Here is an 18,794-nt window from a genome sequence, read left to right on the forward strand (position 1 = left end):
AAGTGGCTAAGTCGCAATATTTGCTTTTCTGGAACATCTTCAAGCTCTATGTGGAAGTATTTCCTAGCATGTGCCTATCTAGGCAAGAAACATGATTGATTCCAAGTTAAACACTCGTATGAGGTTAAAATTTAATGTTTCTCTTTTTCATTGTTCCTGTCCCTGGGATTTTGACACATTCTTTTTCTGAACACCCGTGTGATAAAATAGCTAGCATTTTGATTTTATTTCCCATGACAGCGTTCCTGTACCTTTGATTTATCAGCAGGATTTTCAGATACGATGTAACTTAATTGTCCTTAGAGAAATGTATAAGGGAGAGAATGCCACTGAATCATCAGTTCAGTAAAGGCGCAGTGGTTGCAGACTTTTAAAGTATTTTCACATTAAATATATGCAAGGATTTCTAGGATTGGTCTGTCAGAAACGTTTGCATTCAATTTCATATGCCTCATCATTCTGACAAACTTAGGTGGAATATTAAAACTGCAAAGGTAATGCGTATTTGCTTGTGCCATTTCTGCATAGACTGCCATTTCTGTTTTCTTGTGTTACTTACTGCTTTGTTACTGTTTTTACCCTCTGTCAAAATAGCCTTGAATTTAAAGATTGCGAATATTGTAACATTTTAACTGTTTTGCTTCCTTATTATGATGACATAGCCCACGCTACCAAATGCAAGTGTGGAAATTTGTACTGCTCAGTATTGTCACTTGAAAGGGTTCTTCTGCATTCTTCCCAGTGAGGTGGTCTTATTAGATGAATATTATTTGAAATAAGTGAGGATTACTTAATATTTATCAGTCTTGAAAATGAAGTTATGTATTTAAGGATATCTTATGAAAATAAGAGCTTAACACCAAGATGCTTTTAAAATTCTTGTCCTTCTTTGATAAAAATAGAAAACAACTCTTTATGAATTTGGGGCAAGGAGTATGTTCTGTGCTCTAATAAAAATTTATAAGGAATAATGCTATATAGAAAAAGGCAGCGTGTAAAAATAAAGCCGAGTGTTGTTTGGGACGCTGAAGCTAATGCTTTGGTTTTTCAAAGTACCTTAAGGCTGTAAAAGAAAACAGACATTTGTCCTCAGGCTGTTTTGTAGGAAAGATGCTTAAGTTTAAAATCAGAGAACTGAAAAGAGCTGCTTTACATACAAAAGCTTGAAATGTCTCTAAATGTTGTGCAGAACTGTGAATGCTTCTGTAGGTGACACAACCAAAGGGATAGCTGTGTTTCAAAAAGGAAAAAAAGCACACGTGTTTGTGAAGTACTTTGGTGTAAGTAAAGCTTCTACATTCATGATATCCTCACTGAGTTGACTTCTGAGAGACCAGAAAAAGAAATGAGCAATAAATGTGCACAGATAAAGGGAAATCATCAGTTTATCTGTGATAAGGTCTTTTTTGCAGGCATAACTGGAAAGCAGTCAGGACACGCATTCTGAATGTGCAGCCAGTAGTTGGTATATAAGCATGAAGCATTAATCATAATGGCACAGTTCCCCACTTCTGCCATTTTACCTTAAATAGAACATCTGAGATATACTTCATATACTTAGGTATCCAAGCACTTTTAGGATGGTTTTTTATATTTAAATTTTTATATAAGGTAATACATATTTTAGCATAATATCTGTGTGTGTATGTGTGTTCAGAATATTTTGTATCTTAATATTTTTCACACAATGTTAGTACCCTAAACTCTTTCAGATAAATACGGGAGAAGTAGTATTTTAGCAAAGGCATAGTTTTGACAACACAAAAAAGTGACCTAGTTATGTTGCAGTTCCTCTAAAACCATGGCAATCTCATATACAAAATGAAAAATAAAGGGGAAAAACAAGGGTTTTCCTCTTTGGTGAAATAAATAGCTAATCTCAGACTAGCTTTTGTTGAAAAGATTTTTAAATTCATTCTGGCTGCTAGATCTCTACCAATGAAAACAACACAGGCCATGTTAGATCACTTATATTGCCTTCTGAGGATGGCAGAATGATAGGAAAACAAAGGAAAACAAATTCTAACTGTCCTTGCAATTATGTATTTTGAGTATGTTTGAAGCATGGAACGAAAATGTAATCAACTATCTTCAACTTTTATCCCTTTTTATGGTCTAAAAAGCATCTGTTCTGTCATCAGCGGACATACCCTAATTCATCAGTTAACAAATTGGATTCCAGTTTTTCTCTTGACTGCGTACATAATGTATTTCACTTAAGTCCCTTCAGCTTTCTTGTTTCAAAATTGGGAAGAAGATGCAGTGCCTCGAACTCCCTGCCAAATAGTGTCCAGGTAGCAAGTTTATTTTACACACGGGGTAAAATAAATTATTTCTTACATCCAACAGAAAGTAAAAATAACAAAATCAGTTTAAAATTGAAACTGCAGTATAAACAATCTTTCTGCTGCTCCTTCTAGTGAAGGTTAACTTAAAATAGTTCTCCAGATTGTTGCTGGTTCTCTTATACAAAACTCTTCATGAAAATCTGATTTAACTCTTTCCTCTGTCTTAGATTATCTACAGGGAGCCAAAGGTAACATCCAAAGTACAGAGTTTGCAAAATAATTAAACATTTTCTTATCAGACCTCAGACAAACACTGATATCTATCCAAACAACAGAGATTACTGATAGAAAATTTTCTACAAGTAGGTCAGTGAGAAATTCACTATTTCCCTACAAAAACATCATTCTAATAAAAGGAGCCTAAAGGACTGAAGTCTGTTTATTGTTAGCCTGCAATTATTTCTTTAGCAAAATAGTGTTCTTTTGTCAGTACTGTGAATGAGGATGGCCAAATGGTAACTTGCTAGTTATGACCTTCAATCCACTATATTTAAAGAAGTGGCAGTCTGCTTTTCAGTGCATTGCTTTTGTCATTATCATCTTTTTTGTAGAGGTTCAAAGCTGAAGTACATCAAACTCAAATTTCCCAATATCCAAAGAATGAAAAGCAGGTGTTTAGACAAAAAGTAAATAAATAAAATAATAATAATAAAGTAAAATAAAATAAAATACACATATGTGTAGAGAGTGATATACTACTAATTCCAATTAGCTTATTTGTTGTGGCCAATGATCTTATGATACAATCTTAGAGGTATTTTTGAAATTTGGGTGACAGACCAGAAATGTGTATAATTTCCTACTAAAAATAGCTCTGTTTCTGGAGTTAGAAGTGAAAGCTGTAACAGCAGCTAGAGATGTAATGAACTACTTCAGTATGGAATAGCTACAGTGGCTTGGAAATTGGGTTCCTTTCTTAGAGTTGATCAGTACTGATAATTACACCTCCAAACCCAAAGTCCTAAATGGACAAAGTGTCAAATATTGTGTTTAGGTTTACAGGTATAAATGTGAAAGCTCTTGGAATACTACTCCTTTAGAATTCTGTTTTCTGGTAGACTTGGTCTTAAATCACAAATTTATAACTCTTAACAGAAGAAAAGATCCTTGATCTTTTTTTAATGTCTTCAGATAACACAGATGTTGCTAGGCCTGTAGAGAGAACTCTTAAAGGACAGAAAAGACTTGCTTAGTAATTGCAGGAAAGAAGCGAGGGCTTGTCCTGCTGTAGCATCAGAAGGGAGCAGTGCTGAAGGAACAAGGGAATTGCAGGTGTCTGGTTTTTGTTCTGCACTGGGGCGGGGGGAGTGAGAGGGAGATGGTGCGGGCTTCTGTCAGGATCTCAATAAAAAGGACCGACAATAAATGGCTTAATAAAATATCTGCTTTAATAAGACAGAATAAATGGAGGAATATAGGTAGCGAATAAAATTTACATCCCTTCAGATGCTGGGAACCCTGCCTTCACGCAGCATTGGATAAATCCCCAAGTGGATTTCTCCACAGCACACTGCTCATACCTGTCTACGGAGAGAGGTTCCTTCTTTTCGTTCCCTTGAGCTACGTTATTATTTTCATACAAGCAGACAACCATATTCATGAAGGGCGTTCTCATGAGGCCAGGCTGCTGGTGTGATCCCCAGCACCCAGCGGGAGCTGCCTGCAGGCTCCACCAGCGCGAGGAGCAGGCCGAGCTGCCCTGCCCTGCCCTGCCCGAGGGATTTGTGTAGCGTGGCCCAGGACCGAAGGCCTTGCCGTGAGCTGTCCGCCTGCTCACGTGGCTGCTGTGTGGATCGCTGACTCCTTGAGGTGCGATGGCCTCCTGGTCAGGAAGGGTCACTGCAGTATTAGAAATATTATAAATAGAAGATTTTGTGGCTCTTAATTACCAGAGGGCATTGCCCAGTTCTTGCTCACAGCTACAAGTTTTGGCATGCTTTCCTTCACACACTAATTCCACCTACTCTCTGTTACTGAAAATACTGTCTGGATGACTCTTCTGACTGTGTAGGCTCTTAATCACTATCCAGCAGTGAAGTGGCAATTGTCTCTACAAGGGAAAGTAGTAGTCCAGAGATAACATATACCACATGCATCATAATCCTCAAAGTAGAACGTGTGGGAGATGATACAACTCTTTGGAAGGGGCAGTATGATATTTTTACTTATTATTGAGATGATGCCTTTATTCTAAACCTAGCTGAACAGATGACTGCAATGTGACTGTAACGTGTCCAGAAAGGGAAGTTTTGCGATTTAAAAAAAAATTTGCTTGCATAAACGTTTGCACATAAGAGACTGTATGTTAGAATAATAGTATATAATGCAGGTGGTACACTGTGGAAACAACTCATCATTTCTTATGCTGCTTTTTTTGAAATATATAAATAACTCAGGATTCTTTTAAAGGTTACTGTGTGTGTCTTCTTGCATCTTTAAAATAATGAACAAGCACTTCCTAGTCCAGAGGGCTTTCCATGGTCTCACAGCTCTAGAAATGACTCATGTTTTAGCAAGGAGGGTTCTGTTCCTGTGAAGCAGCAGACATTTCATATGTATAAGCTCCACTTAACTGTCTGATTCAAGTGCAGCAGTAACAATGGGAATGCACTCTTTTGGCTAGAACCTGCTGTACCTACAACTGCACTCCCTAAACATTTGTATAATTACTGAGTCTCGCTGCTTATCCATTTGGAAAACTACTCAAAAAATAGAAGAGCATTAATGTATTCTCTCACCATTCTTTTTCAAGGGAAACAGGAGGAGAGAGGCATGATGTACCATTTATGAAAGTATAATGAATAATTGCAGTATCCGTATGTTAATTTTGATGTTTAAAAGAATTGCATTTTCTAGATTGTTATGAAGGTTTGATAAAAATTTCAGTTAAAGTAAGTGAAAGCAATTTTAAAATAAGTTTGAAAAATATTTTCTGAAATACTTAGCTCAAAAAAATTACTTAGAAATATCTGTTAAAATTAGCACAATACAAGTCATTTGAGGCTTAGAACTTAAACATAAGAAAGAACATTTAAGACAATTTAAGGTTTGGTTTGTCTTGTGCTAAGTAGTTAGACTGCATAAATCATCAATTCCTCTTGAAGCACACCCTGTAAGGCCTTCACTTCTCTACTACTCCTCAGTGCTGCAGGTTTTGCTTCTGGCACAGTTCTTGCTTTTGCAACAGGAGCATATGGTACAAATATATTCAGTGCCAGAGCACTTAATTAATTAAGCAGTAATTCATTCAAGAATAAGTGTTTAATGTACCTGTATAGATGACATTCTCAGTGCAAGAGTTTCTCATTCTGATATTAATAGTGTTTGTTTCAAAACTAAGTCACAGAACCAATAATTGTGGATAGAACCATCATGTTTGAAATTCTGGGACTGGAAAGCATTTCTGAATATACCAAGAATTTCTCTGGAAGAGTCAAGAGACTCTATGATCAGTGCAAGCATTTGTAAAGATTGCTCTTCCTGTAGCAGAAAGCATTCCATACTTGTCTCATTCTGATTGTAATGATTAGTATTTCTTCTATGATTCTTAAATTTTAGCAAGTGAAGTTCGGAATTCCTCTAAGAGAAAAAGAGAAATGGCAAATGATTCAGCTTGGAATCATCCTTTCCACTTCTTTTCATGTTTTGATTTGAACTTTGTTCGTGTCCTAGTTAGCCTCTGTGGCCTTGTTAACACTGTGAGTTTAGATTGAGTTAGATTGCTTCCATGAAGCAATTGCTTTATGAAGCTTCTGTTTGCTCCATTCAGCAACTTTTCCAGATGACACAGACTTCTTACAAAGTTATCCTTGTGAGCTGGCTGAGGTGGAGGCATATTTTATAGGTTTATATGTATATATGTGCATATATGTATAATCCTTGTCATCTGACAAAGTGTTGGCACATCATTCTGTATAGCGCAGTTTTTTTCCCCAAGAAATTAGGACCTTAGAAACAATGGAGATCCCAGTACAAATAATTCTGCAGAGATGCTCTAGGTTGTTTGACATTCTGCATATTATTTTGCCTGAGAGATTTCCAATACCCATAAAGACATGTTTGAACAACCTTAGTATCCTGGCAGATTTTAGCTTCATTTATACCAGCTGCAGAAACAGTTGGAGGATGATTTTGGAATCTCTGTAGGGTTTTTAAGGCTTTTATTACCACCTGACTCCAAGTAATTTTGTTGTTAATATGTATCAAGAAAAAATGAACATCTTTTTTTAAAAAGATCCAAAAGAGAAATGACCAGAAAGTTTCAGCTCTTACGGAAGAAAACAAAAAAGCCATTCCTAGGTGAGTTGTTCTGCATCAATTTTCTCTTGAGTATAATAATCAGTTGAAACCTTTGATTGCAGTGGCATCAGCTAATGCTAAGACACCTCTGCAAGCTGCAGTGGAAGTAGAAGATAGCTCATCAAATTCTATGGTAACAGCTTTCACCCAGTATCATTTGTAATAGCTGTAATCCTTTGGGCTTATAAGAGAGGTTCTGCATACACTGAATCCTGAAAAGGTCTTCCCTTTGAGAGAGTGGCCTTTTTGTTCAGAAAGAAATTGTCTTTAAAATGCCCAGAGGTTCTCTCACTACATTTTAGTCTTTGGATGCTAATGCTCTAGAGTTCAGGAATAAACAATATACTAATCAGCAAGGCAGCCTATTACTAGTTTGTTCTGTTAATCTTCTATTATTCTCTATCTCTGTAAGAAAAAAGCGTGAACTTGTAGGAAAAAGACTTTTTCTGTAATAATCACAGGTATTTATTTTTCATTGCCTTCAACAGCAGTCAGCATGTTGTTTGCATTAAGAACAGTCAATGAATCTCAATTGATTTTTATCCCTTCCCTGTCCCTTTTGAGAATCATTTGCATGATTCCTATGATTACTCTAGTCAACAGATAATGGAGAAGTGCAGACAATCTGATCAGTTCCAGAATACTCCAGTCTTCTTTCCTCTCTTATATACATCTCTCTAGTCCTTGTTCACATATCCCTATTACAAGGATGTATCCGAGCAGAATGTCCTTACCTTCCTCATATCTGGAAAGATAAAGAACTCTGCTTAGTTTTGGAAGAAGGGTCTTCCTTGCAGATGTTTTGTTGTTTTCTGGAAGCTAAACCTAGCATTGGTTATTAGACCTGGAAAATCATTTACCATCTAAAAATGGTACTCTGTAATTTCTTCCCTTTTCATCTGTGGTAGTAATTATTTTTGAGAAAAATATCTTTGTATACTCACACATAGTGACCTGATTTGTACAAGAATCCTATCTCCATCAAATCACACACAACATTTAGGGTTCTCTACAAATACTTTTTTATTTTACATTACTTGAAAGATGAACACAGATGTCTTTTTGTTATGTGGTGAGGCTACGTGATTGCTCTCGGTGATTGAGTACATTTTCACACCCCACAACTCAGAGTTTCCTAAAAGAGCTGATCAGGACACATTAAAAATGTATGATTCAATGGCATTGGAAAACCACTGCATTATAGTCGTTCCTTCTCTCATATTAAGCTCCTAAATTCTAATTTCTTCTGCCTGCATCTATGAAATGCACATCTGGCGACTGTTGCCTCAGCCAGCTGCTGAAGTCTTCTTATGATCTTACAGATCCTTATGGCTGCCATTTTACATACTCTGTTCCTTTATAACAGTGGAGTATATTTTCTTCAGTCATCCAAAATTCCTTCTTGAAGTGGTACCAGAGTAGCCAGGCAGTGAGTCCTCCAGTACTCATTCCCGGGTCTTATGCTTCTTTGATTGAATTTTATACTTCACTTTCTTGATTTCACAAGGGCCCTCTATTATTAGTCTCTCTTCACAGGTCTAAGTCTTTGTTTGTTTACTTGTTGCACTGTGGGAATATCCGAAAGTTCAACTGACACCACACAACAGTTGTTCAAATTGTTTTCTGATTCTGTGTGGACTTGTGACTTGGAGTTCCCTCCATGGCCAAAACAAATTCCATTGGATCCCTGGGCAAGCTCAGTGTCTGTGTTGCATGGTGTTTGGACATTTGCCATGAGGCCACCTGGAGTTCTGTCTTTGCTTCCCCCCAGCAGCATGTTAGTGTAACAGCATGCAGGGCTGTCCCAGCCTTCAGCAGAGTGGTGCTGCTGTTGTCTGTGGGAGTCCTCAGACCTTCTCCTGGGTGGTAAAAGGCAAAGGGAACTGTTCAGAGGGCGTCATTGCTGGGAATGTACATGCAGACTCAAAGAAGAAAGGTTACCTGTCAGTAACTGGCGTTCTTTGAGAGGTATAGTCTGCATGTACATTAGTCTCCTACCTGCCTTTCCCCTCTTTCTGAATCTCTTTCAGGTTTGATTGTGCATTTAAGCGGAACTGAAGTGGTGGCGGATGCACTCTGCCCTAACTTTCATGCATCAAGCAGGACGAGGGGAGGAGCTAGAACGCACCTCCCAGGACACTCCAAGGCAGGCCACAAGCTCACCCACTCTTAGAATATATGTATGGACTAAATATCTCAAAGTACAGCAGCTATTGGTAGGTAAATTTTCTTTACTGTATTTTCACAGGTAAACAATAGATATTTTTTAAAAACAATTTCATTCGTTGACGCTGTGGATGATATGCATGAACAACGCACACGGGGGGAAGTTATACCAGACACTGCATTACGCTGAAGTATTTCCCTGTCTCTGTGAAGTTTTCATCTCTCGTCTTTGTCCTCAGATCCAAATAGTTTAGGTAGTTGAATATTATCACTCTGTTCAATTTGCCATTTCCATTGAGGGCTACAACAAAAAACAGAAATGCATAACTTGGAATATTATTGTAAAAGCAAAAGGTAAACAATATCTTGAACAATTGTATCTAGATGTATGAAGTAACACGGAAGATTGTATTTACTGTTAGAAAATGAAACTAGAAACTTAAACATAAGAATCAATCATATTTTTGCAAGTAATTCGTCTGAAACTTAATAGTTGCAGAAAAACAAACCTTCCAATTTAAATGTCTTTTTTCCACAGCTGGGTTCCTTGTGTTAATCACAGAACCCTTGTGGAGGTTTTTTAATCCCCTGCACTTACTGCCCATTAAACAGCACAAGTCAATACAGGGTATAACCTGGTTTAAATTGTTGATGTAGATTGTCTCTGCGTGCAAATATGCACATGCAATTTCTGTGAGTGCTTTTTTCAAGTACAGTTTTCTATGAAATTAAGCGAAGCTATCTGAGTGGAGGGCTATTATGGGAATATGATTCTCACATCTTTGCGTTTGGAGTTCTCTAAGACAGATTGCCTTTGTCTGTCTGACCCTCACTCTTTTATGATTCCTTAGAGTGATTCCTTTTCTTGGCAGCTCAAAGAAACTTAGTTGGTTTTCTGCAGCTTTACCATTTCTGTGTCTTTAGTAAGATTACAACCAGCAAAGATCGGTAAAAATTATGAACTCTGTATGTGGATACATGTAGGGAAAATATTGTAAAGAACTCTAGTTATAGGACATTACTTACTTGTTTAATGTCAAGCTTCCTTTTTGAAAACTGGGAACCAAATCAAAAGTAAACAGTCTTAATCTTAGATGAACATGAACGTATGCAAATGGGAAGAAAGTGTGGAAAAAACATATTGCTCTGCAAAATTAATCTGAGGTTTATGGCTCCAAAGCCAACCATTTATATCTTGTGATAACAGGTCTTTGAAGTGCTGCTCTAATAGATTTTGAAGAGAGAAAACTTCTGATTAACTATTATTAGTGAACAGTTTGGGATTAATTTAGTTGTTTTATGTTTTTTTCCCTTTTCTTTTTATTCCAATTGCTATTTTAGCTTATATTGTTATAGGAATGACCGGAGGAAGGAAAAGTAATACTGGCGAGGAGGCGTTATGTTTCTCTTTTATTTAATTTTTAAGTGGTTTCAAAGAGATTCTTAAGAAAGGCACTTGAGTTTTTATAACTACAGTAATACTTACCTTAGAAAATAAACATATTTTAGTGAGAGGTCTTTTACATATGACAGAAATAAGACACATTTAATTTTGGTGCTTTTGCTAGTATATCTTTATTATATAAAGATAAATATGTGTGCATATATGCCCACATACATGTATATATCTGCCAAATTCAAAGTGGACAGGGAAGTTGCTTCATGGAACAGATACGTTTGGAAAATACCTAATTCAGACTCTTCTGACAGCTATAAGTTCCATTCCCTCCTCAAGGCATCTGAGGAAGACTGTTATGCTGGAGTTGACAGATCCTTTCCAGTGAGAAGCTGTCATTTCAAGAACTCATCATCCACTCTAGGAGGATACCAGTGGTATCAACAGTAGACAGGAACAGATTTTCTTACAGAAGGAAGCAAATAATTTTTGTGCCTTGCCACATATGTAGATTGATGCCTTGCATATGATCTAGACCGCCTTCTAGATTTTAATTCAGTCTGATAAACCATGAAATAAAAACACAGTTTTTCTTATTTGTAGTATGACTAATGTCTCACTGTAGTTAGTTTAAATTAAGTATCTATCCTTTCTGAAAGCAAAGTACAAAATAAAAGTGCAGTTTTAAATGTCTTCTGGAGTCAACCTTGCATGTGGCCTATACTGTCTTTACCTTTCTCCAGTGAAATAGTTAGATTTATTTTTTTTCCCTGCAGTACTGGTCGTTAGATGGGCAAACACTTCAGTGCTTGCATGTCTCTTTGCTTTACTTTCCTTAACCCACTTGCTTAGATGAACTCTGCTGAGCATTGCACTTTGGTGCCAACTTTCCCCCCTCCCCTATTTTAGGAATAATTATCATGAACAGTAGCTTTTAGAAGACGTGAAGTACTTTTTTTAAAAAGGTTACATTACAGGCTGCATAGATATGTTGAACCTTGAATTTTTGATAGGTGCAATTTATTTTAGATGGAAAGTGCCTATAATTAAATTTCCATTTAAAAAAGCAAACCATTTATAGAGTACACTTTTATGACTTTCTTCCTTCAGTTTTGCATTTCAGTAGAATAGTTGCATTTTTATGACTTTCTATATAACATTAGCTTAGTATTTGGAAAGCAGCATTTAGAAAAACAACAGTGTAAAATAACGGTGATGCTGAAAACTGCAAATATATTTGGAGAATTTTCAAAAGGCTACTGTGTTCAGCAAAATTTCAAAAGACAAAAAGCCGTATTTACAGACATTGAGGTACGTACTTGGTTTTCATCCAAGTCTCTGACTACAGTAATTACACTGTGAACACAGCCCTAACATTTCTGTTACTTCATGCCTGTTATTAGTGCGGGAAGGAAAGAAGAGGTGGAGGTACCAGAAAATGTGTAGTATATTTTCCTGGTATTTTAGTATTTCATTTTCTGATATTCTTAAATAATTTTGAGACTCATTATTTGCAAAGCTGTTGCTCCGCACACATGGGTATCTTCATGCCTCTATATTTTAATGAAGCTTTCAAGCAGTAAGAGAAAAGTCGTGAGCATAAGAAATAGAACCTTCACAAGAAATAAGGCCAAAAATATTACATTTATTCCAAGAATAGATGAATATTTCTAAGGCCTTCCCTGTATTTCAAACTGATTGTTGAACTCAGCTCTTTATCTTTCCTACAGTTCCCTTGCTTTATGGATATTTATGGTCTTGTGTGGTCCTTAGTACTTCAATTTTCCCTTTCTAATCAGTTGAGAAGCCGTGGTCAGCTGAATAGAGAAGATTGCAATGCCTAAACAAAAAATATTGATGTTCTTTTAACCCAACTTTTACCTTTTCTTTATTCTTCTGCTTTGTGTTTGTGTGTTATAATGTGAATTTCGGATTAATGGGGAGTTACGTATGCTCTCTCATGACATAATATCAGGGTTAACCTTTGGTGAGTTGGAGTCTGGAGTAGCTGAAGCCACATGACCAAGTAAAGGTTGTTATGAGATCCTAGTCTGCTTGCATTTTGAAACATACTGTTCAAGAATAGACAGGGTTTATTTGTAAATGTTGAAGTTAAATAATTTTACAAAGCTGGTGGTTTTCAGTTCTATGCTAGAGAAATACAGAATTTTCCTATAGGGCCTCTGTAATCCCTATTTGTTTGTTCTGTTCACTTACCTGCAGAGGTTAGAGGATGGTACATTAATGGATTTATGGAGAAAGAAAAAATCACTTTGCTAACCATTGCCATTGTACCATCTTGGACAGTGAGATACTGAAGTTATCTCCACTGAAAGATATATGTCTGGAAGTGGTAAAGCCATTTGTTGTCTGAAATGACAGGTAACATTAGCTTATGTGTGGTGCCACGGGATTGCATCCTGTAGCACTGGGTTTTGGATTTACCTCAGTGTGGTAGTGCTTACATGAGTGTGCAGATGTATATCAGCAGTAAACACAGGATCTCTGCGCTGTGTCACACAGTGTAGGTGTACTTTCCACAAGTTAATGATCTTATTGGCCTTAATAATGTGTGAAAGAATATGAATTCAGTCTGAGAAGGAATGAAGCAAGATTATTATGCACCATTGAAATCAACAGAATAGTCATGAGGAAATTCAGAAAGATCACAAGCAAAGTTTGATGAGCAGTCTTACAACTGAAAAAATATCAAGTTTAGGCAACACGTAAGTCCAGTGAGTAGTTCCAGCCTGGGAGAGGGAAGGGGTGATTTAAACAAGAGCTCTTTGGAGCAAGGGATGGAAATAAATTGTGTGTTAGGCCTAAGGGTTTCTTGCTTATTTCAATGAAAACCAAATAGGTAGATAGAACAGGGCACCAGATCTAATTCAAAGCTTAAGGAACAAATGGGCTGAAATTCCATTTCTTTGCAGCAGTAAAATTTAATTATGCAATGATTCTAGGACTTTGATGAAATCTGAACAGGTTAGAAATACAAATGTGTATTTTTGAAGTTAAAATGTGTCTAGAAGAGCAAATTGTAATGACTTAATTTTCTTCTTGTCTGCCTTGTCAGTAGGAAATAACTGATAAAGCATTATTTAGAATATTAAAATACCGTTTCTTTGTTTGGTTGTGTTTTTAGGTCTGTACTTTTGTTCTGTCTTAATTTAGTTGTAATTTTATAGTACTGTTTTCAGAGCCAGATGCTTTATTTTGTATCCATCATTGTAATGCCATTGACTTGAATGGAATGACAATGATTTACATAACCCGTTGACCCAGTCTCATTTTGTCTTGAAAGTTTATCATCAATGAAACAGTAGAAGAAGAGATAGATGCACAAAGATTATTTAATGAAATTTTCTGTTGTTGAAATGTTATATAATCATTTTATTTCTATAGCATCTGTCAAGACAAGTATCAGGTTCCTTGTCTGGAGGAATTCTCATTTGAAGAGACAGCAAATTTAGGTCTGTGCAAAGCCAACAGCAAATATTGCTGGACTGCTAGCAGCTGCAAAGTGAATACTAGTGGCCTTTCTTCCCCAGTTGGTCAGGGTGGTGTTTCCTTTTTTTAGATAGTTAAAATGTAAATGAGAATGTTTTGTGGGATAGAGTTTTGTGGGATAGAGAGAAAGTAAATAAACTGAATATTAGTCTCAGATACTTCTAAAAGACCAAGGAGGTACACATTCTAAAATGCAATGAAACCCGAACTTTTTGCTTCATAATCAAAGGTCTTTTTACTGAAAGCTTACGTTTCTTTACTATAACTAGAATTTGATAAAAAATATATGTATGTATTATAATGATATCAATTATATGCTCAATTTCTGTGAAGAGTTAAGGTGTGTAATAATTCCTTTAGCTTTTTGTATGCTATCGTGTGACATTTCTTTTTTCCCTTTTAACTAGAGTATTACTGAGATGTAGCAAAATGAGAACAGATGAAGGATTTATTTTCTCTTTAAAACCACTTGGAGTTTGGCAGGTTTTATTTTATCTAAAGATAAATGCTTCATATAAAAAATGTATATATATATATCCTTTTTGTTTTATGCTGACAATTTTTTCTTGATAATGGTTATTTAAAAATATGTATACAATGTCATGCTCTCACTTTGCCAAACAACATTTCTACACTAAACCTCTCTCAAATGCTTTCTGAAATTTGTTGCTGTTGGAAGTCAAGATAAATATGTCTGTAGATGATATAATAGCTCAGAGGAGATGTCACCTGTTTAAAAAACTTTTCTGATGCATATCTGAAACAAAAATTGAAACAAACAAATTTAAGATTAAAAATGCTTTTTACTACTGCAGTTTACTTCTTTTTATGTAAGTCAAAATAAAAGTAGGACTTAATAGTTCATTTATGTGTTGGTCTGAGACATTTTGCATGTTCATTTCTCAAGCTTATTTGAAATGTTCATATAACCTGAAATTGGCAGTCAGTTACAGTCTACCTGGGAATAGTGCCATCCTCCAAAGGAAGGTAGTAAAAAGACATAAGTGATTTTAATAAAGACGACATTGCGCAAGAGGGAAGATAGAAGGAATGAGTAAAGGAAGGAGAAATAAAGATAGAACCTTTGGTTTTGCCACTTCTTCAAGTAATCCTTGGATTTTTACATGATGGGTCTTGCAGGCAGGCACAAGTCTATTCTACCTGCAATTTGGAAGAGACTGTATATGAGATGTCCTAACTGGACATCTCATATATTGTATGTGATTTATATGACTGTATATGTTTTCTCTTAACTGGAAATTACCTAGCAGTTCTAAGCCTGCAGAACATATGCCTGAGAATTAATCTACATCAGTAATGCTTTTTAAAATATTACAGACAGTTTTATGACCATCAGCAATATTTTAAGGTTTTTTTACTCAGTAAATTGCTTGGATCTATTTTTAAGAGTCAAATAATAAGCTTCTAGTCCACAGTCACCAAAGCATTTCTTTCCACCTTAATATAATAATTCAGAAACATAAATGTGCCCTAACCTTTTTTCAGAGGTGTTTTCTTTGATAGAATTAGTAAGCAATGGGTATGTTTTCTGCAGATAGTTACTCTACTGTGTAATACATGGTTATACTTTGTGTAACCCCTTGCCTAATTTGGAGCTTCAAACGAACATTAGGCTGCTGTGCTTGCTCACAGTAGAGTGAAGAATAAGTGATATAATCACACTGCGACTAAATGTATCTTCTGCTGTTGTTGAATTTTTGTCACAATCTGAAAACTAGTTTAGAATGTCATCTAAAAAAATGAATGCAAATCAAATTTAACATATCTCTAGTATCATGAGTTCTAGAGTACTGGAAGTCATTGAATGTACATGACAAATCTCTTAAGCTTTCTTAATCCGGTTTTGGAATCAGCATATATGATCCTATTGAGATCTAGGAAATAAATAAAATATGCTAATATTGTAAGGATCAACTTATGGGTTGCTGTATCAGGTGTATTATTACATCTTTCATTAGACAAGCTTACAAATATGTGGTTCTTGCTTTTTTCAGACTGTTAAAAAGTAGAACAAGCACAGAAACCAGAGTTACTGTGAGAATTATCAAACGTATAACCTGAATTAAATGCATACACTTTATTAACGTGTGTTGAAGCATTATATTTATATCTTAGAATCAAAATAAACAGTGATACAAATGAATAGCTATGAATTCTTGATCTCCATTTTAGAACAAGAGATGGAGAACAGAATTTCAGTTTCCATTTCCAAAAATACTGTTGTATTATTCTGCCATAAGTTGGTTATAAATAGTGGTTTAGAGTCTGTGAAAAATGCCATGAGTGATTACACAATTCCCTTGATTTATTATATGTATATCTGTTTATTTTCAAGACATGTCAATTCTTTAGGTGTTTTCTGAGATAACCGTGTCCCATGTATTACTTGTTAGATCTGACAGCATTCATGTTCTCTTTCAGGAGACGCTGATAGATTGGTGCGATGAAAAGGAACTTAATTTGATTTTAACAACTGGAGGAACAGGGTTTGCACCACGAGATGTCACTCCAGAGGTGAGATACTCCTGGAATAAGAAAAACATGCCCTTTGGTGTAGAAATGTATGAATCTTGGGTTGGGGTTTTACTCTTTTTGAAATTTCCTCTGAAACTTTACTTTGGAGTATCTCTGAACAGGTCAGGTGATAAACAACTTGGAAGCAGAAAAAGCAATAGGGAATACAGCACAAGAGAATTACTCTGACTTTGGGTTCTGACCAGAAACAATTTTTGGACTAAAATGTGACATAGTAAAATGGATTTCCTGTCCCAGTGGAAACAGCAACATTCTAACAGCATTTTGGTATAGCTTTCTTTCGCACTGTAGAACGGTACTGCTAAGCAAAAACATGCATGTCTCTTTTGTTGTGTTCTGCACAAGAAAAGTGGGATGAAAGAGTTCTCTTAATTCTCCCTTGTAGGGTACTACATTGACAACTACTGCTTTATAGGTTAGAACATGGGAAGTAGATAGTAGGGGAGAAAAATTTTGTGCAAAGCTGCTGTTGCTTCACTTCACACTGCACTATCAAAAAAGCTAAACAGGCAGAGATGGAGGTAACCTGCACCAGTAAACGTTGCACAGAAAATTCAGTTACAAACCACTTACCAGGAGCTAAGGTAAGGGGAAAAAAAAATAGTGCAAAGGAAACTTAACCAAATAACTCAACCTCAGGGCCATGAGTTGTAATACGAAATGATGATTGTTATTGTTATTGGAGTACTTGGTACTTTTAGTTCCAAATTAGGTTAATTTGAACTTTTAATATCACATACCTGTTTTTGGTTTGCTAATATTCAACAGAGGACAGAATTAAGACCGAGTGCCTGATGTGTTTATTTCCATAAGTTAACATATTTAGATTTCACTTAAGTGTTCATGTGAGTTTTCGATTGCTTACGCTTTAAGAGTTAATTTAATTATAACATACCTACAATCATTTTTACCTACCAATGTGTTCTGTCAACCATGACTGCATTTTATATTGTTTTCATTAGGAATTTTAAAATGTTTTTAATCTGCTGTATAACATTTGTGTAACTGAACAAAAAATGTAAATAAATGCTCTTGTACATTACTTCTGATCATTTTAGATTGTATACAAGAAACCTTAACTAAAACTTAAGGGTCTATCTGTCAGAAAATGGGAACAATATAAGGTAACTATAGAGTACTAGCTAGTGCAGCTGCATTTACAGGTGATTCATGTTGCTAAAGCAACACAAAAGTGAAAAATGCATTGGGTTAATTGGTCTCGTACTTGCAAAGTAACATAATGATTTAGAGGGCTGTATTCCAGCACTGTGTGAAAGGAAGGCAGAATTTCTGTTTCAGTTTTCCTGATTTATTATCTTAATGCAAAGTCAAACCTAGGCAATAGTCCCAGAGGAAATATTTCAGCCTGTGTCAAAAATTAGCTATAGATTCTCAAGCAGCATTTGGGCCCAGGAATTAAGAAATGAAAACTCGGCACATAAATACCTTGTGTTTTCCTTACGTTGATTCATTGCTGTTACTTGGACTAACTATTTAATATAGGTGGTAATGATTTGTTTGATTAGTTTTGATGTTACAGTGACCCATTTTAAAAATTAACTGTTGTTGAAGTCTCTTTAGCCTATATAATAAAAACACATTGGTACAAAAATCATTAATAAATTGCATGGAAGGACAAATGCATCATTTATAAACATAATCAGTATGTAAGTCTTCAGTTGGTTAGAACGTTTTACCTGTCCAATTATTACTTTACTTAAAAAGAATTTATAAATTTATATAGGATGTTATTTAACTAAATTTTCACTCATTTAATTTGCATTTAATTTACAAGACTAAAATCATGGTGAAGAGACTGAATCCCAATTTTTGTTACAAAGTGGCAATGGTAAGGTTTGTTCTTCAATTCCATATAGGGTTTAGCAGATCATTCAAGCAAATGTCAGAGGGGAAGAAAAATAGTTTGCTAGTATGTGTCATAAGTAAAATATTGTATGTGTTTTGGGTCAAGGAGAGAGAAAACTCAAAATGGAAAAAATCATTATGTCAACATAAAATGTTCAACAACAAACCTTCAGGAAAACTTCATGTAGGAATGGATTGTTGTAGGAATTTGTTTTTAATATCTTACTTGTATGGCATTCATACAGCATGGTCTCCTGTCATTACTGAACTGGTAATTAAATGATTTGGTCGTGACATTGTGCTAGTGAGATGTCATCTTTAAAACACGATTTTAAAGCTGGTATTAATTGAATCTAATTTTGGAAGACATTTGAGTGTTCTTCCTGAGAGTAGGGATAGTAGTGCATCAGGTCGTATTTCAGCTGGAATGATTCAGTCCTTAATGTTCCTGCAGTTTCAATTAGAAGACAGTTTTCTGCTTTTTCTTCTGAGAAGAGATATGTAGTCACTATTGTACTGTACAAGATAAAGTTGATTCCTGAAAGTATTTACAGCCCAAATAGTTACGGTTAATTTATTTTTTTATTAATTATTGATTAGATTGAAATTAAGTGGTAGTATAATGTATTTATTTATAAACATTTTTTCAGAAA

The 18,794-nt window shown here is 35.5% G+C and overlaps 1 protein-coding gene across 32 annotated transcripts in view; it reads left to right on the plus strand.

Moving 5' to 3' along the window:
• Positions 1-18,794, plus strand: part of GPHN (gephyrin) — a 284,811-nt gene that overhangs the window by 124,926 nt on the left and 141,091 nt on the right. For all 32 annotated transcript variants that reach the window (XR_014584952.1, XR_014584953.1, XM_083837922.1 and 29 more), the window contains exon 4: positions 16,162-16,254. Coding sequence is in view for 30 of the 32 variants with exons in the window: in XM_083837922.1 (XP_083694048.1) it covers positions 16,162-16,254 (93 nt within the window). In the remaining 2 variants the exon portion in view is untranslated. The remainder of the gene's footprint in view (positions 1-16,161; positions 16,255-18,794) is intronic.

Source organism: Anser anser (assembly GCF_964211835.1).
Source record: "Anser anser genome assembly, chromosome: 5".
NCBI classification, from domain to species: Eukaryota; Metazoa; Chordata; class Aves; order Anseriformes; family Anatidae; genus Anser; species Anser anser.